Source organism: Lepisma saccharinum, chromosome 8, assembly GCF_977018435.1.
Source record: "Lepisma saccharinum chromosome 8, izLepSacc3.1, whole genome shotgun sequence".
NCBI classification, from domain to species: Eukaryota; Metazoa; Arthropoda; class Insecta; order Zygentoma; family Lepismatidae; genus Lepisma; species Lepisma saccharinum.
This window is the reverse complement of record NC_139236.1, coordinates 82,357,059-82,382,119: the sequence shown is the minus strand read 5'-3', so window position 1 is coordinate 82,382,119 and position 25,061 is coordinate 82,357,059. Positions and strand designations below refer to the sequence as shown.

The following is a 25,061-nucleotide window of genomic DNA, read 5'->3' as shown; positions in this document are numbered from 1 at the left end:
ACAGTTCAATTGTGAAGGTTGCAGTGATCGTAGAAGTTTATTGTAGATGTAAAATAAAAATTGTGTCGTTATGATGCTTCTTAAATTCTTTATGTCGAATGGCTTGAGTAGATTCACGGACCTTTATCTAGTGTAAAGCTTCTCAATCCACTTCAAAAGGGCGCCATTCGATTTGAATCCCCTTTTCTGATATTCCCCGAGCCTAGAAAGGGTGCCAATTTCTGACTAGTGGGACAAAGTATAATAATGAAGAGTTGTCAAACAATATGCACAACGTAAAAGATTAGAACATGATTAATTAATTTGCTTTATTTTACTTGACTTTTTGTGCCACTTTTGGCTAATTTGCGAAGAGGGAGATTTGTGATGACATTATGAGATTGATAAATGGACACTTACAAACATCCATGCCCAGGCCGGGTTTCGAACCCGAGACCCCTGGCGTCGTAGCGCGATGTGATAACGACTCCGCCACGGTGGCCGGCAAAAGAATAGAACAGAAAAAGAACAACCTTAAGGATCGTCGAAAGGAGGTCAACATTATAATGGACGAAGATTACTCAACTTCGTGAAAACTGAGAAAGAATTAAACAAGGGTGGTTATATTTCATGCACTTACTCAATGACATCAACATTTACATTACAAATGTGAAGAGAGAGCTACAGTGAGTTCATATTTTAGTAATGAAAAATTTTTGGATGACCCCTATGAAGAACTCTGAGCATATCAGTTGATGTGTTCTGTTTTGTTTAAGACTATTTATGCTCATGTAGGCGAATCGGTTCGAAGCTACATTTTAAAGTTGAAAACAAACTACGTTGCAATGTGCCTCTAGCGGATATGCAACCCGGAAGACAACTGAGTTGTCACTACGCCATCAAGGAGACCGAGGTCAATTAAAATTACCCTGAAAAGCTTATATTGATCTGTTACCTTTGCACATACCAGTAAATTTATGATAAGCATTGTTCATTGCAATTTTTCCACAAGTAACTCCGCGTTTTCTTCTTACATTTAAATTTAAAAGTTCAACTAAAAATTAATTTTTCCTATGATAGAACGGGAAATAATTTATTCACAGCATTTAGTTTTAGGCTGCTATTTTAAATATGTTGTAAACCCCCGCTCCCTCGCGCAATAAGGTGCCATGTTACAGCCGGGAAGGAATAACCTGGCAGTGACGTCACTCCCTGCTAAGTCAGCGTTGCCAACTACTATGAAAGGAACCATGGCACGAGGAAGAGTACGAGCAGTAAGGATCGCGGTGAAAACTACCAATCTTCAATTTAATGTTAGCGCTGCTAGATGTTTATTTTATGTTTGTTTATTTTAATTATTTCATAGAATTCGGCTTTCAGCAAACCTTCTGCATGCTGAATATTGTGAGATGACAGCCACGACTTAATTTAATCCTTCCTGCTGTTTCATGTTGGGATTTTTCCCACTGACTTGTTGTGGTACGGAGCATTGTTACACACAATAACAGAGGTTGGGGACAGATTGGGACGAAGCTGTCCTTCGAACCACAACATGAAATTGTTAGTGTTCATCTCCCCATGATAGTCCCCAGAAGTTGTTTTTGAAAGGAACACTAACTTCGCCCCCTCCACAAATCCACTTTCACCACCGGCATGTACAATAATAAACCTGGGACCGTTTCCTGTTGGCACTTTCACCCCCCCCCCCCCCTCGCCGAATCTTTGGATTCCAGCCAAACTTTGGGGACAGTGTGGTGTGTGTTCACGAAACTTTCATCCATGTAAATGAAAGACCGGCGCTTTGCTCTCTGCGCAGTTCTTTAACTTCACGCAAGAATGGTCGCCGCCCGCAAAGCAACGATGCTGTTTCGTTCAAGGAGTAGCTTCCTGCTGCTTACGCTATGCTTTTTAAATCTGAATCCTAATTTTCTTATGATCATACGCAACGACCAACGCGAACCCTTAAAATTAATATTTTCTTGCAGTTCCTTCATCAGTTTATGTACGGTGACAACAATGCCTTTTGCGTATAAATCATGGATTGTTCGGCGCACGACTGCTTCATCAAAAGAATCCAGATTTGTGACACGTTGCTGGGCGGTCGGTCGGTTTTTGCCCGCCGTTGGAAAGGGTTTCCCGCTCGCACTAGCAACACTTTTGTCTTTCTTCTTCAAAATTCTCCACACAGATCTTTCACTGACACCTGTCGCCACGGACGTTCTGTGAACACCTGTGGTTTTGTTTTCATTGCAATCAAAGTACTTATACACATTTAAAACTATTTCTCTTGCATTGCTGTGCAAGGGCTTATGTTTCTTTACGCCACTGCTCATTGTACAACAATGACAAACCAGTAAAAAAAAAAAACTTCCTAACAAAGAAACAAAATAGCCCGCAATCCCTCGCTCGTAGCTGCGGTTTGTTAGACTAATGTAGCAGTGTGGGAGTTTGCACGCCTGCATCGCCCCTCTCGGAATGATTTATATTGGTTTGCACGTTACCCTGTCGTCCACTCTAGCGAATGAGCCTTCACTTCTGGAAGAAGAGGGGAAGGTGGGAGATGACGTCACTGCAAGTTATTCCTTCTGCGCTGTAGATTTCACGATTTTAAAATCGTTTCTCTCTCTCTCTCTCTCTCTCTCTCTCTCTCTCTCTCTGTGTGTGTGTGTGTGTGTGTGTGTGTTATTCATAATATTGCTTCTCTCAATTTTTATTCTTTGTTTCTTTGCAGGGAGGCAAATGAGGAAACAGAGAAAGAACATGAGAGCTAATCCAGGTTGATAAGATTTTTTTATTTGTTAAGAGATAGTAGTTAATTACAGAGACTCTTGTATGATGGTCGATTTAATTAACTTCGCATATTAAGAGGATAGCTGAGGTTAAGGACAACTAAGAAATGTGGAGAATGCACTAGGTAGAAAACACATTGTGAACGTTCTGCACGACACAGCACGGCACAGCACAGCACAGAACAGCACAGCACGGTTCGCCACAGCACAGCACGGCCCGGCACAGACCGACATAAGTAAAAAAAACAACAATTCAGAGGATTTAAAATGGGATATGATCTAGTAGATGAACCGAATTATGCCTAACCGGGCCGGGCGTAATGGGTTACTTTCCATTTCATTTCCTTTACATGATTTTGAGCTTGCCGGTCTCTTTAGTGGAGTGATCAGCATGACGTGCTACGAACTCAAAGGTCGCAGGTTCGAACCCTATTTAAGACATTGTGTTTGCACATCACCTATTCGTCTTTCATCTTTAAAGTCACAATTAACACAAGGGATAGGAAAACGACGTGAAATAAGAAAGAGAAATAAAATATTTGACCGATATGTGCCTGCCCCGTGCTGACCGATGATTACGTGCTTATTGCTTTGAAAATTCTAATTTGAGTAGGCACCTTCCGAAGAAGAATCTGTCTTTAACCATTTACTTAAGCTGTCCGGTGCATAGCTATATTCCTGAAGCTAGCCTTTTCATTTGTCTCAAAGTCAACCTGTAACAAACGAAGTATATCAATAAAGAACAAGTATTAATTAGTTATATGCTGAGAAATTTTACTAAAGATTCGAAAGCTATACTTGCAGCTCTTTGTCATGTATATAATTCATTTATACGTCGTAATATGTTTAACAGCATAGCGAGTATGTTAAGCCTACAAAATACGTTTTCCGATACAAACAAAATTTGTATAACAAACAACAGAAACAACTTGTGCTCAATCATACTTTCCTAAGTACTATACATTCGTATGATCTGATTGTAAATACTTTTGAATGTGTATTTATTGTAAAGAAATGTATTAGCTATATTATGTAATATTATATTGGCTACTATATAAAATCCCAGGAATCTCTGGAGCAAGCAAACGGAAACTATACTTTATCCCGGGACACTCTGGTGCAAGCAGATGAAAAGAAGTCTCTGCACAAGTACTCACTTGAGAAAACTAGACCAATCAACACGTGAGAGGGGATTGAATACACGAAGAGGAAAATGCGGCTGCTGCTACCAGCTATTAACAGCAGCGCGTACTGCTTCGCTCCAACAATGCGCTTTCTCCCCTTCTCTACCAACATGCGCGGCCTTGCTCCCGGGACAGAGTATAGCCCTCTGCAGAAGTAGCGGATTCGAGGGGGCTCGACCAATGAAGAAGAGAGGGAAAGACATTGAATGACGCAAGCAGCGTGACTGCAGCTACCAGTCATTTCAATCAATCCTGAATTCTGATATAAACAGGGCCGGATTTGGAGGGTTGGTAGGAATGAGGTAGACGTTTTACACTATTCTGAAGCAAACTGAATTTAAAGTTGTGCCTTGCAGTGAAGGAGTCTTATTGGCGGGGAAGGAAACGACTACCAAATTGCAGCTGCCTTGCTTTAAGTTTTCAATACTGATAAACAAAATGCACACTTGGAATGAAATAAAACAAACATTGAGGAATTTACATGACAAGGTAGTAGTTAGCGGGAAGTAGGGGCGATGAAAGAAAGGGCTTTCTTCAACTTGTTCCATTAGTAAAATTTAGTAACACCAAAATTTCACTTGGAAAACTGTATCCAATTCAAATTACTCTTTCAGCCAGAGATGCAAACAGGCAAGGTAAATACTTTCATATTACTGGTAAAGGGTTTTAATTTATTATGTATGTATTGTATGGTATTTACAATAATATGTGGAAATTGTTTCTTATTAAATCTTTAATAAATGAAATAAAATAATAATGCAAACTTCAATTCCTCTGTTTATTTTAGAGATGTAAATCGTTCTGAGACACCTACCTCATTTGCTTATATTTCAGAAAAATTATTCACTAAAAATGATCTGATATGAATGAGATTACTCGTATTTTGGTCGATTTTTTGACCATCGAGTATAAGGTGCTACTCGTAATTTGGTTAAAAATTGACCATGCAGCCGATTACAAAATTCCTGTACTTTTTTATTATCTTGATACTTTTCGGTTAGGTCGGAAATAAGGCTAAAGTTTGCGTCCGCTTCCAAAAATATCGGGGGAAGAGGGGGGCAAACTCCTTACTTTTATTCTACGAGTTATAACATTTTTTGTCAAATAAGTTACTTTATGACGACCCCCTCGGCAGAGTAAAGGTTAGATTTCTTACACACTCTGAAAATAAGTAATTGATGTAGTATATTTTGGAGTAACAAAACGGAATTTAGAAATTCAATATTTTTATTTGATCACATCTTTTATATAAATATAGAATTAGTCATGTTTAGCAAGGCGTTCGTATCCATACATATACAATTTCCGCTTAAGTATTTGGTAAATATTACAAAGAAATTAAGGCCATTATATTTAGGAAAAGTTCAGTTTTTAAGCTCTAAAAATTACAGATATACTAAAGAAGCAATTCACATTTTCGAAAATATATTGAAAATCTGTTTAAATTTTAGAAATGCAAGAAAGGGACGAATTTTTTTCACACTGAAGTGGTATGATGTGTGTAATGAAAGTTTCCAATGTTTTGTAAAAGCGCTAAAACTAATTCAATGCATATAAATGAGGTTCAAACAGGAAGGACAGAATAATGTTGTTCATTTTCTATGGAATATGCTAAGAAAAAAATGATTTAATTTAAAAAAGAAGTTCATATTTTTCATAGTCACTTACAGAATTTAATATACTAATATGTTCAAAAATTCATTACGGAACTTCTTTGCAGTATTTCTTGTTTCTAATTCAATCTAACTCTTCTTGAATAGGTTATTCTGGTTATTCAGGACCAATGCAACAACCTCAAGCACCAGCAGCCCAAGCTCCGCCGCCACCACCCAACACGCCACCCGCAGTCGAACCACCACAACCTCCACCAAATGAGGAGCATGGCCAATTAGAAGAGAATTCATTAGGGGAGACAAAGCAACCAGATGGTGGAACACAAGATCATGGAAACAATGAAAATCCACAAGATGGAAAGAACAGCACAAATCCAGGTATATACTTAAAAAAATAATATAAATTATTTACTTAATATTTTTAAAAAGTCTACCGATGAATGTAACTTATGTCTTAAATACTAGGAAAAAAAATTGTATAATAAAAAAAATGAATTCTTCTCGGGTTTGTCAGTTCTACACAATTGTATATCCTCGACTTAAACAATGTTTAATTATTAAGTACTATGTCGAAAAACTTGAAACTGTTATACAACCCCCCCCCCCAAAAATCTGCAAACGTATTGCAAGTGTAAACCTACATTACATATAAGAGAACTTAAGATGACTTTTGAAAAAAGTCACATTGATAAGAACTAGATCAAGTTATTAAATAGAACATTTCTGATTTAGTTGATTTATGTTGTTTTTCTTCCACTTTTGGCTAATCGCGACGATGATTGAGTATTAGATTGATGGAGTGAAACTCACAAGGAACACCCATACGCAGGCCGGAACTCGAACTCGAAAATTTCTGTGGCGAGATAGAAAGTCGACCGGTAAGTCGGCGTTACAATATATGTATAATAGAAAAGCATTAATTCAGTAAGTGTGTTGGTTTCACGCCCAAAACTTGCCAAAAGATATATTTCCTTGAAAACTGGATACTGATAATCATCATGATACAAAGAAGAAAGAATTAAAAATGAAGTGAAGAAACAATATGAAAGAATACAATAAATCCCAATTAGTAAAATATATTCGAAAACAAAAACTTGCAAAAAGTACACAGATGATGTGGTCGTAAATACAAAAAAAATCGCATCATATTTTTATTATTTACAATTAAACCTACCTCAACGGAACTTAATAGCATAGTAAAGGATATGTACGTAATGGTAATTGTGCGTACTGTTAAGTAAATTATCTGAAAAAAAAATTGCAAAAGGTTATTAATTTTATATCAGCCTATATTTGTGTGACTATTTCATCTCACAAGATTTTCAGTGTAAAATATATCGATATTTAAAACTTTGTTATGCAAGTATATGCTTGAAAGTGACATATATTAAAGTATCAATACAATTTCTGAACGTATAAGAACCTTACTAATCGTTATAGCTCTTGGACGTATACACGCCATCCATACATTACGAGATAAACTACACGAAGTGAATATTCTTAAATCGGCACGTAAAAGATTATGAGCCGCACATGATTTTACCCACTAATTACAAAAAATACATTGCAGAATAAACAATGCAAGGATTTGGTGACAGAGTGTGTGATTTTCTTATCAGAACATTTAAAAAAATGCATGTGCAACTAGCAGCCCTGTTACATTTGAATGTAACGCTTAATAAGATTAACGACAATGTAATGTACAAGGTAGAGAGCTAGCTAATGATGCCAGAAGATTTTGTACTCGTGCAAATAGTATTATGTTCAGTGGCGTAGGAAAGGGAAGCTAAGGTAGCGCTTACCCCCTCAATTTGTTTGATATGGGGAATGCATGTAACCCCTTCAACTAATTTGACAGCCGCAAGATACATCCATCCAAAGAATCTTCCTTTTATTTGCTAAACGTAAAAAGTCCTTTTTGATCACCAACCCCTAAAGAATCAAAAAAACCGTGGGTGAACCCATTGTACTTCACTTTATCTGTGCTTTTTGAAAACTTTATATGGAAGTAAAAAACTCCTTAAATGAAGTTCAAAACGATGGAATGAACTCTAGAACTTATAGTGGAACCACAAGCAAAAATATGCCTGCGCAGACCCGCGACTCCTGTGCACCGTACCCCGCGTGGAGGGGAGGGGCAGAGTGAAGTATGCTTCCTTATGGTCCGAGTTGAACAGAAGAAGGGGGAGGTGCGCGGAGACTTTTCGCCGAGGTTCTTTTGTTTGTGCTCGCTCTATACCTGTTTCTGAATTGTAGAGGTTTTTAAAAGCCTGTTAAAACTATCTTGAAAATATCCATGAAATGTGTTAAATTTTCACTAAGTTATTTTGTGAACTCTGCAATTCTTAATTAGCAGTCCAAGTTTTCCAAATGTTGTTTATGTGGCCTGTTCTAAAATGTAATGGTCTATACATAGCCTATGTGGAGGTTGAACTTTGTACCCTCCAAATCAAAAACGATTAAAAAAAGTAAATTATTTACATCTGGAATCTATCAAAATATGTAATTAAAATATCTGATTATATTAATGTTCAACATATTGACTAGTAAAGTCAATGAATACTAAAATGGGTTTTTAACATACAGATTCCAAATCAGGCAATGAAGAAAAGAGGCACAAAAATCATCGTAAGTAATAGTTTAAGGTATTCAAAATATAGTAAGCTACCATCATTGTCAGTCAATTGTCATCAGGTATATACCTTTTCAAGTCTACTTTACGAACCTAAACGTTGATCTGCTCTCGACCTATGGTGGGATCTCAATCATTATGTGATCTTACATGGATTCGAACACTTGTTTATTACAAGGCGACAGAGTTAAACAATGTACCAAAAGGGTAAAGTGAAATAACGAAAAGATGAAGCTATGTTTTTATCGATGTTATGGCAATTGTGAAGGTATTGAGTATATTTTAAATAACACATAATATTTACAATTCAAACTTTGTCAAAACTTGCAGTTTCTAGAAATGATTTATATGTGGTGTGACGCACAATTATTTTTCGACGAATTGTCCATGACGATGTTCACTGATCTTGCATCCTATTTGCTCTTAAGGAGTGTATTTTTACGTATACTGGTGAACAGTTTGTCAGCAACTCGTTTGGAGTTTTGTTTTAATTGTTAAAGCTATCATTGCGCAGATTAAACATGGTTATGGACAATTTGCTTGTAATGCATTCCATTCTACACAGTGTAATTAACAAATGATGTAATACAGAAACTATTGAACATTGAAATAGTTCTTGTCTATTGATAACAAAAAACAAATGCTGATCAAGGCAGAACGTATTCTCGTATTTTAAAACATAAAATTAAACGTTACGTTTCAACCTTCTAGCAAGGTCTTCTTCAGACTCTGTACCAAATACAAATGTAATAAAATACATTTGTATTGGTATAGAGTCTGAAGAAGACCTTGCTAGAATGTTGAAACGTAACGTTTAGTTTTATTTTTAAAATAAAATAAGTTCTGCCTTGATCAGCATATTGAGTTTTTGGTTATCATGGAAACAAGGCGTATTGGTGTAATCACTGTCTATTGAGTCGAAAATAGAACTGAGCCGATGATAAGAATTATTGTAGTCAAGTGCAAACTGTATGGGTGTTTTTCTGGCTTCCTTGCAGATAAACCAAAACACCCCTCAATGGACGAAGTGATAGGATGTTTAAAGCGTGCAGAAGGTAAGAATAAAACATGACCTTGCATGCCTATTGTTGTAACAATCAGTAGTATGACGTTCTCGAAAATATGAACATTCCAAGTAATAAACACATGATTGACTAAAGCTCTTTTGCAGTCTTACGGCGGACAAAGGGAAGGCAAGGGAAGTGGGGAGCGGGGAAGCGACCAATCCAGCGCGATAAGAAACGCAGCAGCTGTAGAACAAGGTGAACGTAGTAGTCCTCTCGACGTCGTAACTCTCAGCGCCACCGCTGTTGTCTTGCTTAGCAACTTCGAATACCGTAACCAGTTAAGAAGTAATGAATTTTACAAGATCCTACATAACAGATACAAGAGTATAGATCATTATAACTATTTGCCTGAAAGTAGAGCAATTAACTGCAAAGTTCAACCATGCACTTTTCACGATCAGCTGACTTCGAGTAAAGCCCTTATCACACAGAACTGGATTTCTAGTAGGAATGCCCTAGTTGGCGCTGAACTAACTTTCAAGGTAGCAATCATGGCCGCCTGGCTGACTGCTTGACTGGTTTGGAGGAATAGGACATGTTCTAATTGCTACTTGCTTTCCTCGACTGGATTCTGTGGAACAGCCAATCAGAGCAAAGTTTCGCCATGTGAAGATAATCTGTGACTGTGAGTATGCAAAGGAGCGCTTTTTTGTCTGTGGTTTCCGAGTGTTACTCCAGCAATGTATAACGTATACAGCATGAAAGGCGCGTTGTATTATACCATCTGTGCTGAGTGCACAGTGTTTACATTTGAAACAACTAAAATATTCTTCCATACATGTACAGTAAACGTTGTAAAGTATATATTTAAGAGCGCCATTGTTTTGTACCTAATAACGTTTTATACGACACACTATTCCTCTCGGTTGAATAGTTATCGGCTTTTAAAAATGTGAAGTGATACATTGTTTACATCTCACGCGGCCGCCATTACAACTTCGCTCGTATGGGAACAAAAGTTTATCGACAAATACGCTGATAAGTATGGTGTGAAGCGAAAACTAGGAAATTGGTAGCCAGTCCAGCACCAACTAGGGCATACCTACTGGAAATACAGTTCCGTGTGATGCGGGCTTTACATAAGTGTGACAATGGTTTCACTAAATGAACAATTTCTCTGTTTGATGATTCATTGGGTCCTTCACTTTGATAAATAAATGTTTCATAAAAGTTCAGTTTGTCATTCAAATTTCTTGCATGAATCGATTTTTTCATCGACAAGTATTAAATAACAAAAGTAATTCTCACTTGATAACGCGCTCGCATACGAGACATCGAAATATTGGGCATTATCTAACTCAGAGCGTAATTATGTTTTCAGTTGCAGTCACATACTGCAAAGTGGCGCTGGCTACCAGACAGCAACAATGACTTAGATCGTAGCTGGCCGGAGGGGCAAGTGCATTGCTAACATGTGTCTTACCACGGTATCTGTTGACATCATTGAATACTGCACCCACAACATATTTGACAAGAGCATTAACATAGAAAATACACCTTTGTGCCAACAATGCTGATAAACATAAATTTAATTACAGTGAGTCAAATATAACATAAATAAATTAAGACAATCTAATATATTTTCAGATAAACACAAAGAAAGGGACCAAAGAGAAGGCAATAATACAGGTAATGAGTAATAATTCATCAAATATTTTATCAGGATGTGAAGCAGGGAAAAGCATGTGCACGATTTAATAACATAATTTTTGCTGCACCATGCACGTGTTGCAGTAATAGTATAATGATTAATGTAATCTTTTAAATTTTCACTACTTTTCTGTCCACTATTAAAAGTTATATTACAGGTGAAAATAATAACTTATTGTACATATATGCAAACCGTTGTTTTATATTGTAGGAACCGGAATTCCAACAATTACATTCTCATCACAGGCAGCACCAGTCACAACTGGTCGGAAAGGTGAGTTCAATATTGTGATACAGCGAAACATACTTTTGTACAATATAGTATTTCGTTTATATCTTGTGTTATATTAACATCAGTGGCCGAATTGGAAATAAGTTACCGCCGGTATGTTCAGACCTGTCTTTTGATACAACCTTCTTTTTATGTGATTTTACATCAATCCTCATTCTTTTTTATCACCACTAAGAGAGAGAGAGAGAGAGAGAAATGAGCTAGTACATTGTTAGCCTTTGCGTAGCTACTAGTGCGATCAGTTCCAATAAATAAGTGCCAATTTTAAAAAAAATGACTGTCCGTATGCTCTTTGGCATCTTTATATACTACCGGTATGTCATACCGGCTCATAACGGCCCAATTCGATCATCGATTAACATATTGAAGGGGTAATAAAATAAATAGAAGTACCGGGTGTTCCGTTCAAATCTTCCTAATTTCAATTCATCATAGAAAAGAAAGTATGGATGATAGAGCAATGAAATTTCAGAGAATTAAAGAAAAACCTCAAATTTTATTTTCCACACACTAATACACCTCTACATGTGCCCCATTGGTAGCACGAACAATATCCAGTCTGTATTCACTTTGCTTTGAGTTTAAGTCTACTTTGTGCACAGAAAGGCTAATCGGGACTGGACCTACAGTTTAAAGTGGAATCCGAACAACTATGTGCCTCCACCGGGTATCGAACCCGGGACCTCCCAGTCTATATTCAACTTCTTGCCATGTTCTCTCCAACATGTCCCCTGTTACTGTTTCAATCGTATCACGTATGCGGGTTCGTAACTATGGGATGTTATTCACTGGAGTCCCAAACACACGATCCATGACGTAACCCCAGAGGAAGAAGTCCAGCGGAGTGAGGTCAGGTGAACGTGGCGGCCACCGTATCGGTCCATTGCGTCCAATCCAGCGATTAGAAAATGTCGAATTGAGGGACCTCCTAACACCCAGACTCCAGTCTGGGGGAGCCCCATCTTGTTAGAAGATGATGGCCGGTACCTGGGGGTACACAAACTGCTCCAACATGTCCAAGTACACAAAGCCTGTTACTGTATCTTCATTGAAAAAAAAACGGACCGATGATCCTGTTCTTCATTAGACCACACCAAACATTTAATTTTCGGCTATCGCGGACATGTTCTATGTACACATGTGGGGTTTCAGATCCCCAGATCCGTACGTTATGCCGGTTGACAATCCCCGACACGTGAAACGTTGCTTCGTCTGAAAACAGGACGTTGTCAAGAAAGTGAGGATTCATGTCGATACGCTGCAGCATTTCCATACCAAATCCTTTGCGACGCGGCTTATCATCTGGCTTCAATTGTTGCACAATCTGCATTTTATATGGATATAACCGAAGCAGAACTCGATGCGAGGCACATTGAATTGCCTAGATGCCAGGCGGATTGATTTACTCGGGCTTCTCTGAAACCCCGCTCGAATTTCTTCCACCTTCTCCTCCGAGCTCCACCAGATTGTTTTAGCACACTGCCGGTTGTTAGAAACTTACTAAACCACAGCCTAATTGATTTAGCATCAGGTGCAACTCCTCCATATACTCGTCTGAAATTTCGTTGCATTCCAATCACAGATTTTGTCTCAGCATACCACCCCACTACCTGCGCGCGTTGTTGAACAGTCGCCATTTTTATTTATGCGACCGTGGCGCTGTGTAGTGAGCAAACTGACAACTTCAAGTCATGAAAACAAAACTTGAAGATCTGGCCTTTCATTTGGTGTTACAGTTATTTCACAATTCATCGTACTTCGTTCACAGTAATTAATTGAATTTAGGGAGATTTGAACGGAACACTATGTCCTATTATTTTATCCTTAACAAATGCAAGACTTATTAAAAGGGCACTTATTTTCTCTGAAAATACAACGTCGTGTGTATTTTGTCTACTTATTCCTCCCTCTTGGTCTTTATGACGTCATTTAACGTTCAAAAGTTCCAAACATTCAATTGTAATGTTTTAAACTAGATTTACTCCTCATTTCCAGGCCCGCCAATTGGAACAGAGGGGAATGCTGAAAGCAAACCACCAGATGGAGGGCAAGAAAGTCACAAGACAAGTATATATACATATTACATATGACATATTTATAATAATTACAGTAGATGTAATAACGATATTAATACAGAGTTAAATCCAGAAAATAACAAGTAACAATATGTAGAACCATTAATACGAGGAATGCGGTATTTCAACTTTCCCGTTATTCATTTTTATGCAACGCATCATAAATATTAGGGATATGCGGATATTTTAATTCGTGGCATATATCTAACATATGAATTACTAATATCAGTAGAAATATGTTCCTCCTCTCTAACAACGCTTTCCACTACACCCGATGAGGTGAAAAATCTATTGTCCCCTCTTTCAGCTCACCGAACCCTAGGACCGGACGATATCAACATCATGTTCTTCAGAAAAAAACGGTGCAATCCCTGTGCTATACCCTCTCCATTCTCTTAAACAGATGTTTCTCGGAAGGTGCATTTCTTCACGCTTGGAAACAAGCTAACATCACACCGATTCACAAAAGTGGTAACAATAATCTTGTTTCTTCTTACAGACCAATCTCCTTACTCTCTCCTATGTCCATCATCTGTGAAGAAGTAATCAAAGACAGACTGTTCAAATTTATTTCTCCATACTTAAGCTCAAACCAACATAGTTTTTTTCTTCCTGGTAGCTCCTGTCTTACTTACACTTACAAATGAGAGTAACATTGATGGAAAATATATAAGTAAATTCACGTATCACTGTGAGTTTTAATAATGTGAACTATTATGTGAAAGGCTCGGTGATAAAACATGGTAAGTGACATTTTGGTTATTACTGAGTTACAAAGTAGAGAGCCATCCTTCAATTTTCGCCTGTAATTTCCATGTCATGCAATTTGCAATGGACTTGTTGAACGTTATTGAAATTGGTAAACACAACACGGAAACGATTTATCTACAGTATAGCTTCTAAAAACCTATCTTCTTAATGAACTTAATGGTGACCAAAATGTCACTTAGGCTACCATCCCCAAGCCATTCATATATAAATTTATGTGATAATTTGTAAAAATTAGACCCTTTAAACACTTATCTCTCCTAAGTGAAAATGGCGACTTCAGTAATTGTCTGTCTGTTTTATAAAAATGTAGTTTCTTCTTGCAGAACCCGTAGAGACTGAAAAACAACCATGGACATCAGAAGAAATAGCAGACGAAACTGGTATGTATATTTTATTCGGGGGAGCTGAGTATTGAGGGACAGTACCCCTCTAAATGATTTGTTCCGAAATGATTACCATGTAGCCCTATACATAATTTTAGCAGACGCCAGTTGCTGCTCTTTAAAGAACCTCTATTTAGTAGCTAAATGCACAAAGTTTTTCTTATCTACAGTATCTTCCTGACGAAAGGAATGAAATTCAATTATATGGAATTACGACTAGATCTCTCTGACTGTCCTGGACTTGTTGAGAAAAACTATATGAAAATAGCCATAATATTTTAAAAATTCTAAATCATTTTGTGAATATTGCTTTTCTATTCGTTGAAGAAGTTACGCAAATTTTATTTTCTGTGTGAGCTGTCCATACATACATACACATAACAATCACAAAGGTAATAGTTACAATTTGTCGCAATGTTATGTGCCACTTTATTTTTCTTCGAATAGTTAAATAAGAACATGTAAATAAGCAGTTACGAACAAATAAGTACTAGAATATCAGATTTCAAGACATATGGACAAAGTAAAAACACTAGAAAACCAATGGGAAATTTGTATCTGATGTATTTATCTTATTTCATGTAGGTTTCTTCCGTTCAAAGGTTCGGAGATAAATAATGCAAATGAGCACCCATTGGCATGCCAGAACTTGAACCCAGAACCTTCCATGGTTAGATCATGAATCGATCAGTGATGGCGCTCGGCCACCAAATTGGCTATTATCGTAATCGTCCAAAAATAGCTATTTTGTAATTTATTGGACGTAGTATAATTGGAATATTTTCGCCAAAAAATCAGGAAAAATGCACTTACATTTATTTTCGAAACAGTATGAAATGAATGCACGATGTTTCGGATATAATGTTTAATATCTTATTATCTCTTACGTTCTATTTTCAGGAAACGGGACCAATGTTAAAATAAGTATGTACACACATTTCGTTTCCTATAAGAGACTACAGTGAAAAGTACATGTCACATAGGTGTATAAAGTAAAGGGTGGAAACAAAGTCCATAAAAGTCATCCCTAAATACTGTTCGACCGCGAAAGATGTGATTAGCTCGAGTGGACGAATTCAAACACGAAAAGGGAAGTAGGTAGTAAAATGCAAGAAACTACGCTGTGGTTTTCGGATCATTATTTCCTTTATAGACATTCGATTGTTTATTATCGCTCGATTTTGTGTTTGTGATTTCTGTCGGCTCTCACAACTCCTAATAAATCCTCCCGCAGTGAAGGAAAGACACTCGCCCCTCCTTGCACACACAGAACAATGCAGACAAGAGGAAGAGTCAGTTTAGGAAAACAGCGAAGGTTTCAGTAAGATGGGGCACTTCCTCATTATGCCATGACTGTACCTGAATAGCTAAATGGCTGCTTCCATGACGTTACACTGAACCTGTAATGTCAGCTTCACTTGATTAGACACGGCGAACTTCACATCCAGTCAACATGCTACAGTTCACTGTGGAGATTCATCAAGGGTATTGTTTCAGAACAACGTTATAATACGGTTGGTGAATTGTGAGGCGTTACTTCCCATGCTGCGAAGAATGGCGCCGTAATAGTTTATGTTATGAGAATGCAGAGACGCATACTGTTCCTTTGCGCAATTAGGTTTGGGTTACGGTAATATGTTACAATATGACGGGAAGTTGTGCCCACCCTGTACATAAAATTATGAGGACAGTATGTAGAAATATATTAATATTAGATGAGCAAAAAACTAGTCTGTTCGGAAATCTAGTGTCGTTTAGATGCAAGGCCAAGCAATAATATTAAATGTTAATATTGAAAGTTATACAAAATATAACACTTTGTATTGAGGTCATCCGCAACATTAATGGTACTTTTAGTACTCTTTCACAACAAAGTGGCCCGTTGTGGGAGAAATGTTTCGTGGTATACTACTTCATAACGAGCTTTCTGAAACAAATACATAACGTTTTACGATGTTCTTGTATGGCATAGAAGGTTGAATTTGATGGTTGTCTTCAAATGATGTGTAATGTAGCATACCTTGTCTTTAAGAAGCTTTAAATACAATAATGTATGTCTTCGTCACGTTCAATTTTGTTTATAAGTATTCAGAATATTTACCCTTACATTATAAACTCCAGTAAACAAATACTTTGGCGAACAGAAATGGAAGCAATTTCAATAATACGTTATGCCATAAAGATCCTCTAAGAAGTAACCTATAATATTAACTCATGTAATAAATTTAGTATAATATTTTAAGGTGCAAATATTTGTTTCTATATTCTTGTCTTGATTGTGAAGTTGACCGATGTGTCGATAATTTTTTTGTAGAAAATAAGAAGAAAGTGAAGGACCTAGCTGCGGATGTTTTGGAATGTTTGGGACTTGAAGAAGGGAGCGAGAGAATACGTAAGTAATATTAATACCCAAGTTATAAATCTCGACTATAAAATATGTAATTAATATATCAAAACGTAGGTTCTCCCTTAACTCGGTAAATGGAGTCGGAATTCATTTAAAGTTCACTTTGATGGCCTAATAGGGACTGGGCCTGCAGTATAGACAGTGGCGGCTGGAATGAAATCAATATGGTCATACTCACCAATTAGCAGAAGGCAGTCCTCGGAACGCTTAAATTTCGTAATCGTGTTGAGACAGACACATAAATTATATTATATTCGAACGCCGTAACAAACCAGGACTTGGACCTCGGGAGAGGAACCGCAGCTGATCCAAATCGCTTGCGCGAATGCCCTTTTCAATCCACTGTGGTGACGCATGTGTCAGCGTAGATGCTGTCAAAGTCTCGACCAATCAGAGAAAGGTACTGCCTAAGGAGAATGGCATGACTTCCCACGTAACACGAAGCGACGGGAGCTTCTGCAGCAGACGACGTTCCCATTGCAAAAGTACTGCTTCTAACGAGGAGCATGACTGTGCCGTGCACTTGAGAAAAACGAAGAATTCGAAGGAAAACTAAGGGCAAAAAAGGATGTCACACTATGGATTTTATATTTTCATGTTATAAGCACAAATACGTTTTATTTTGCTGTAAAATAGATCATGCCGAGCATGACTACAATGACCGTCAGAGCCGCTACTGGGTTTAAATGTGGAAACCGATATTTTATGTGCCTCCACAGGATATCGAACCCGGGACACCTTCATTACAATGGGACGACGTTACTACCAAGCTGCTTGTTGTCATTCTTTGGTGCAAATGGATAACCGTGTGGCCATATTTACCACACAACCACCATATAGAAAATGAGTGATGAAAGTAAAAATATGAGCTAAATAACAACAAATGCACACTCTATTGACTTGTGTGCGCAGAAAACAGTGCAGCTAACCTAAAGAAAAGTACAGCAAAGTACTTATAATTATTAGCCTCGTTTAGTTGGCTGCACTTTTTGACACTAGGTGCAGTGCAGGTATATCCCTGTATCAGGCTGGTGCAGGGGCGCCGACTTGTCAAAATTATTGGGAGTGCTCTGATCAGTGAAATAAATGAATGAATGACTCACTCCCTCCCTTTTTTAAAAATAAAAATTACGTTTTCGTATAGGAGTTTTTAAGCAGCTATTATATTCCTCATGCAAATGAAATGTAACATGAAAAAGGTTTAGAAAATGTTTCAAAGTCTCCTTATGTCTTTTGTGTCTGCTCATTTGTTTTTTAGATAACATTTTTATTGAAAAGTATGTATTTACATTACGAGGCCAACCTAACAGTTTTATACCGGCCTCGGTAGCCGAGCGTGTTGGGTGGTCGACTCAACTCGCTTTGATCCAAAGGTCTCGGGTTCGAGTCCCGGCGAGGGCATGGGTGTGGTTTAATGTCCGCAACAGACATGTGACAGGTGAAAATAACCTTAGTGTTGACGTACCCATAAAATAACGAATATTTACAATGTTTAACAGCTTTATTTACTTATTTACATAAATGCTAACACAAATCGCAGGAAAATAGATTTACTTTTTTGTTCTTGCTACAATATTTTACTTTTTAAATTGAATTTTGCAATAATAAAAAAATAGCATGTACACTAATATATAAAGTGACATACACAACAAAGCATATGACCATGATTTAAAAATAAAGCAAAAGTTGCTCTACGCACTGGGTTATTTTTTATGAAGTCATTAACGAGCGGTCTCAGGTCCAAATTATCAAGCACAGTTTGATGTATGTGGAGTACCGCTAAGCTGCTTAGTCTCTTCTGCCCCATTGTAGATCTCAAATGTCTTTAGTCGGCGAATAGCACTGAATGACCTTTCGGCTGTGGCTGTCGTCACTGGCACAGTGCGGAGGACCATCATGAATTTGGCAACTTCAGGCAGAAGCTCCTGGAGGGTGCTGTCTTCCAAAAGAAACTTTCTTATGCCACGCATGGTAGTTAGAACAACTTTCTTCTGTTTGGCGATATCACCAAGCATGGACATGTGTAAGGAGAGCATATCAGCATCCAAAACTTGGCGAAAGAATTCTCGCGTTTGCTGAAAGTTTGTTGTGCAACTGTTCACAGCTGAGATGCATTCTTTCTCTACGGCCGTTACTTTTTGTAGTCCTGTAGATTCATGTCCTTGTTTAACCCTAGGACGCATACCCAAAAATATTTACTACTTTACATAGGTGGGGTCTGGTAGACCCCATCAAAATATATCATTAAAAGTAATTACAAATACATATTTTATCTACAACAAGATAAGGAAATCACATATTAATGTCGTTTTGAGATATCCACACGTATTTTATCACAACTTTTACAAACTAACTAACTCTCTGGCATCACAAAACCTGAAGGTTTATCGCCGAAGCAACATAAAACCTCCACCTCTCTCTGTCTTGCGCACTCCCAATCCAGTTATTACTATCCGCACCAAGTTCTAACAGATCTATTCAAACATTTACCTCCCATCCTTTTACAAACAAACAACAATGAAATACTCCCATGGGTCCTTTGGCGTGGTAGTTATAGTTCCTGGTGCAGGTCCAGGGGAATTGTGAAGCACATTGTGTTGACGAGTTTGTGCAATAGGTTTAGGAACAGAAGACCACATTGTACCACCTCTTCTGGTCAAAATAGTTGAAGCAGCAGCTTCCGAATCCGAAGAAAATGTTTCAATCTCACCACTGTCTAATTCACTTTCAGCTGAACTCGATGTTTCGGAGCACATGTCGTGGGCGTTTTCGAAGCATCCTTCTGCATCACTGCCCTGAATACTTTCTTCAGAGGATAAAACTCCATCTTCAGCAAACCACTCAGCGTCAAATTCACTACAATTACCATCTTCTGGATTCACAGAACGCTCATTCTTCCTTTTTTCAGAACTCATTCTCACTGGTTGAAACAAATACCTTGAAAAAGCTTCAAATCTCTAAATCACACTCATAGGATGCAACACTAACACAAACCTGCCATGATTCAAGTATCCTATGCATCATTGATATTACATACATAACTTATTTTTCAGCAAGAAAGGTGACAAGTTGTAAATAATATTGGTGATGCACAGCAAAAGTGCTACCGGAAGAAACATGACAAATAGTATGTATTTCTTCTTCTTACAGTAATGCGGTCAAATAGGAGTATAGCTTTTTAGACGAATATTATGAACTAGATGTGAAACTGATTCATTAGCGTATCTATGAAGCACCTGTAAAAGCACGATGCTAGAGTTGAACGAGAGCAAAATGCATTGCTATGTCAGAACTAGTGCCTAACATTACAAAAAATGTATTATTTCTTGTTGGGGTCTGAACGACCCCACGTATGGAAACATGGGATAATGATACAAAATAACAAAATTCACAAAAATTGTTATTGGTACGGGGCTATAATTTCATACGTTATAAGAACACATTCAGATGTAAGATGTCACAAACACTGAAGAACTGATGCGCATTTATTGTATCAGAAGGTGCTTTAATATACTACGTGGGGTCTGAGAGACCCCACATATGCGTTCTAGGGTTAACGCATGATTTTGCTGTGTCACAGACGTCAGTGTATATTGATTTATAATGGTATTTTGGAGTGTAGAACTTCTGAGGTTTGGCAGCATCAGGATTTTCAAGTCTCTGAGGGACGTGACGTTGCCGGGGCAATTCTGGCTCATCAACGAGGCTCGGTTTGCCCTCTGTGCATTTTGACTTCTGCCAGAACTGCTCAAAACACATTCGCTTTTCTTGAAAGATGTCAGTCAAGTATTTTAGTTTTGATTCCCCTTCTGCAGCACCAATGCGTGGAAACTGAATCTTACAGTTTACCTCTTCTATTGGCAGTAGAGGGAGAGAAAGAAAAATGTCTTGAAGTGAAGCATTGTCTCCAGGTATCCAGCACATTTTGATGCTGCGTCAGTAGAATCTTCTTCAGAAAATTTCTCAAAAAAATTGAGAAGGTTTTCATAGTTCCTTAAGATCTGTTGCATACTGGAGGCTCTCAACGTCCACCGACGAGGGCAAAGTGGTCGCAGTCCAGTATGGCCAGCCTTCTCATTCACATCAATAATATTCCTAAATATTTGCATTCTTTTAGGGGATTCCCAAACAGTCTTTAACAAGTCGTTGGCTAAATTCATTATGCCTCTGATTAATATATGTATAATAATAAATAATAATTATATACTTAGTATATAGTAATAAGTCATGTGTTTTGCTGTCTCCGGTCATAGCCCCCCAAAGTTGATGGTTTAGCGGTCTCAGCCCCCCAAAGTTGATGGTCTAGAACATTTCAAATGTGTATTTAAAGTTAAGTTCATGTGGCACATTAAGAGTAAACTTTACAAGAGAAGCAAAATAATATATTAGATCCTCTTAAGCAAAATTATTTGGGTGGCTCTGCCCCTCCATCGTTAACATTGGGGGGCTCGATCCCCCAAGCCCCATGGAATCGGCGCCTATGGGCTGGTGCAAGGAAATAACGTTCAACAAAGTAGACAAATAGCGGTGTTCAAGTTCAAAAGATTCAACAATTGTCTGTCTGCTGCTTTAAACATTCATTTGATTAGGTAGCACGCACCACGTGACCATACACACACAACGAAGTGCAAACGGTGCAGACATCAAATACACTACTTGACACCTCATCAACGAAGTAGACGAGTCGGTGTCGCACCGTGTAACCAACTAAAAGCGTGAGTACAGAGAGAGTCAAAAAGTGCAGCCAACTAGACGGGGCTATTGACTGACCCCAGTACGGCACTATATAAACTTTTGGTCATGTTACTGTGCAAACGGGATTCAACATTGAACGGGTATCGGAGATATCTTTCAATATGGTGCAATGCGTGTGCTTATTTATAGTTTTCAATGCGTAGTCCACCGTTTTCATTCACACAACAACGAGTTTGTGTTACAAATTTTTACCGATAAATTTATTACAATATTAGCTGTTTTATACAACAATATGTGCGCATTACATTCGAGCATTACCTTAACTGTACTTATAGTTTTACCCCAAGACACAAATTCGAAACTTAGCATATAATATGTAGTCACTAAGAGATGAGTTCAAAGAGTATTTAAAAAGTGTATTCAAAAGACCAATACAGCAATTCGCTGGTCTGCAGATTGTTAAGTACCCGCCTCAACGAAAAATATCCCTTATTCGAATGCACATAGCTTTGAATATTAAGCTACGATATCATCTGAACATAAATTCAATAAATAAAAGTATATTCCAAATAAACAGTTCTATCTGAACTGAACTCCGCCATCTACTACTGCATTTTTAGTAGTCATAATTGATCATGTTTTTAAGCCGAGTTCATGTGATTCATCCGGATTTAAAATTTGCAAATCTTCAGTTAACAATTAAACATAATTATAGTTTAAGTTAGCATAAGCCACAGATTAACTGAATGTTCTATATGTAGTGAATGCATTTTATTTCATTTTACAGAAAACGGAGAATTTTTGGAAAGTAAGTCAATTTTAATATAATCATTTAAAAAATGAATTATCAATGTGTTTACATGAATGATCCATATTATCGGCTTTATGAAGCCTCGAATGAATTTATTTTGATTGTAGAACATGTTAAGACAATATTGGATTTATTACTTTAAGAAGTTATAAGAATTAATTTCCTCACTTGTATTTATACTACGTTTCCGAGTAAAAGGAGAAGGAAATTGAAAAATTGTAAGTAGTTATACGTATTTTAAATGAACAATTTGAGCAGTTTCATGAATAATTCTGATAGAAATAATAACATAAAATATATTCACTATTTTGATTTATTATAAGGCGATATTGATTACCTTTGTACACATATAAATTGTGTGTGATAAAATATGAAATTATGGTGAAATTTCAAAGTAAAAAACAAAGGCATGGAGTAAGAAAAATATTTTGGTCTTGGTTTTGTAACTATTTTAAATGTAGTTCGGTGACTTAGGAACGCATGCTCCCTTGAACATATTACATTAAATATTGCGAGGTATTTTCGAATTTCTCGATAGTTCATCTCTGCTCTTACTCCAGTTTCTCTGTAATATATTGTGCTGGGCAGAGCGGTAGCGAAGGGGTGAAGAATTTTCATAGCATGAGACTATCAGGGTTAATTCTCCTCCGTTACCACTCCAACCAGGCACTGGGAAAGGGTTGCTGCCATTTACTATTGATATTCTAAGTCTACAATGAAAATAAATAGCTGTCAATTTATACGAGAATCTATTCTATATAATGAAATGAAAAAAATAATAAAAAAAAGGTACAACTCTCCCACCCATTTGTTTACATAAAATAAAACCCCATTGGCCAAAAACAAAAACAAATTAAATAGCTATTTGAATTTTTTGAGTTTAGTTCAGTTCGTGCACGTTCCAGATTCAACTAGATAAATTGGAGGTCCACACGCTTAGCTTCACATTTCCTCTGTCCGTGAGGGTCTAGGAGACGCGGGGCGATAGTAGGAAGTGCCACTGCCACTACTGCAGTCGGGCTTCACTTACGTGTCTGGATCAGCTATCCTAAATTGTTCTGGTGGTATGAGCTCATCTCCTCTCGGCGTAGCACAACTCAATGGAAGATGAGTCCTCCCATCCACTGTACTCGTGTTTCATCCACTTCACCACAAGACATAAAGGACACCGAAAGTTCTTCTCCTTCCCTCACTTAACACAATTTCACAATCCTCCTCTCGTCAGATCTAGAAACACACTCTCTTGAAAAAACGCACGTTTTTTCTTCCAACAAAATTTCTTAAAAAAAAGGGAAGAAACAGCCAATCAGTTCGTCAGTTCTATCGCCCTCTGGCTCCTCTGTCCTCCCTTGGACCAATGGTCACCCGTCTTTCATGGTTCCATTTAACATTTTGCACAAAAAGAAGAAGAAAAAAGTCACTTCTTGGAGACCCCTCTTTTCACAACACACAAAACTGCCAACTCGTGTCCTTATTTACCCCTAACTTAGTTCCTGTACAAATTCTTTGTTGAAGCTATTGCACTCTATTATTCCATGTATAATAACTTATCACGCCTATGCAATGGATAGAGGATCCGATTATTAATTATTTGAACAAAATTATGACAATGTAAAGTTTAGTTAATTTTATAGGGGTTTGGTTATACTGGATTCTGGGGTGTCGCTGGAATGCAGGGGTTGGGGTAGCCGTACGGCCTCTCTGTCTTCTGGGTTGACGAAGAAAAAGACAAGAAACGGTCGACTAAGAAAAACGAAAAAAAAAAAATGATGGGCTTGCCAACGAGGAAAGAAAATATGAAAAATTAATAGCATAGGCCTAATACTACTTATAATAACAAAATAACGGTGCGCAGTACAATATACAATGTGTCAATTATTAAACGTTTAGTAGGAATTTGTACAAATTCTAAATCTGAATTAGAAACATGTTTAATTACAGTACCTGAAAGCGAGGAATCGCAAGAAGACTCAGGTTGGTAAATGTGCAATATGCTTTCTTCTACTGTTAGAATTTTTTTAATCAAGTTTAGTTATTTACAGTCTAATCGTTAATTATCAATTTCAAAAAACTTTGACCAAACAATGTAATTTTTCAGTAGGATGCAATTTAAATGCCTAAATAGACTTTTCTGGCCTAAAATATTTTGCAAGTTTCTGCATTTTGCTGTAGTGTGTATCTTTTCATTTTACGCCGTCACTTTTCTGACACTCCTGGCTAATCTCGACAATGAGAATGAATTAAAATTAGATGTGATTTATGAAGGGACGTTAACAGTGAGAATCGCAAATAGGGTTCTAACATGTTATGTATGCATAGAGGCATTGTTTGCCAAATGTCGTTTTTTGTACCTCGTCCCGTAGTATCAGTGGAAGCTCCCTAAAGTAAATGTTAATTCCATTTCCAGACGAGGACTTCGATCCAGAAAAGTACAACTCACGACCACGTAAGTATTGGAGAGTTTGGAAATGTGTGTCAGGGTTTGCAAGCGAATGGGAGGTAGGGGGAGGTTATAAAGAAATACACACACGAGAGACATAAAAAGACAAGTAAGGCACTCAGAGAGAAAGTAAGAAATGGAAATAAGGCAGAGAAAGCAAGAGAAACATGATGTAGAATGAAAGAAATATAAAAATAAGTTAGAGAAAGAAAGCGAAGGAAAGAAAGAGAGAAATAAGATAGTAAAGACAAAGAGAGAGAGAGAGAGAGAGAG

The 25,061-nt window shown here is 37.4% G+C and overlaps 1 protein-coding gene across 3 annotated transcripts in view; it reads left to right on the top strand.

The window, feature by feature from the left end:
- The window catches only part of LOC145991215 (uncharacterized), a 65,773-nt gene that overhangs the window by 24,149 nt on the left and 16,563 nt on the right, over positions 1–25,061 (top strand). For 2 of the 3 annotated variants that reach the window (XM_083127140.1, XM_083127138.1), the window contains 14 exons: positions 2,711–2,755; positions 4,567–4,587; positions 5,713–5,943; positions 8,152–8,193; positions 9,196–9,252; positions 10,852–10,893; positions 11,126–11,188; positions 13,202–13,273; positions 14,376–14,432; positions 15,336–15,359; positions 16,750–16,827; positions 22,325–22,345; positions 24,290–24,322; positions 24,756–24,794. In XM_083127140.1, the coding sequence (XP_082983266.1) occupies positions 2,711–2,755; positions 4,567–4,587; positions 5,713–5,943; positions 8,152–8,193; positions 9,196–9,252; positions 10,852–10,893; positions 11,126–11,188; positions 13,202–13,273; positions 14,376–14,432; positions 15,336–15,359; positions 16,750–16,827; positions 22,325–22,345; positions 24,290–24,322; positions 24,756–24,794 (825 nt within the window). The remainder of the gene's footprint in view (positions 1–2,710; positions 2,756–4,566; positions 4,588–5,712; positions 5,944–8,151; positions 8,194–9,195; positions 9,253–10,851; positions 10,894–11,125; positions 11,189–13,201; positions 13,274–14,375; positions 14,433–15,335; positions 15,360–16,749; positions 16,828–22,324; positions 22,346–24,289; positions 24,323–24,755; positions 24,795–25,061) is intronic. The other variant, XM_083127139.1, reaches the window with a different exon arrangement.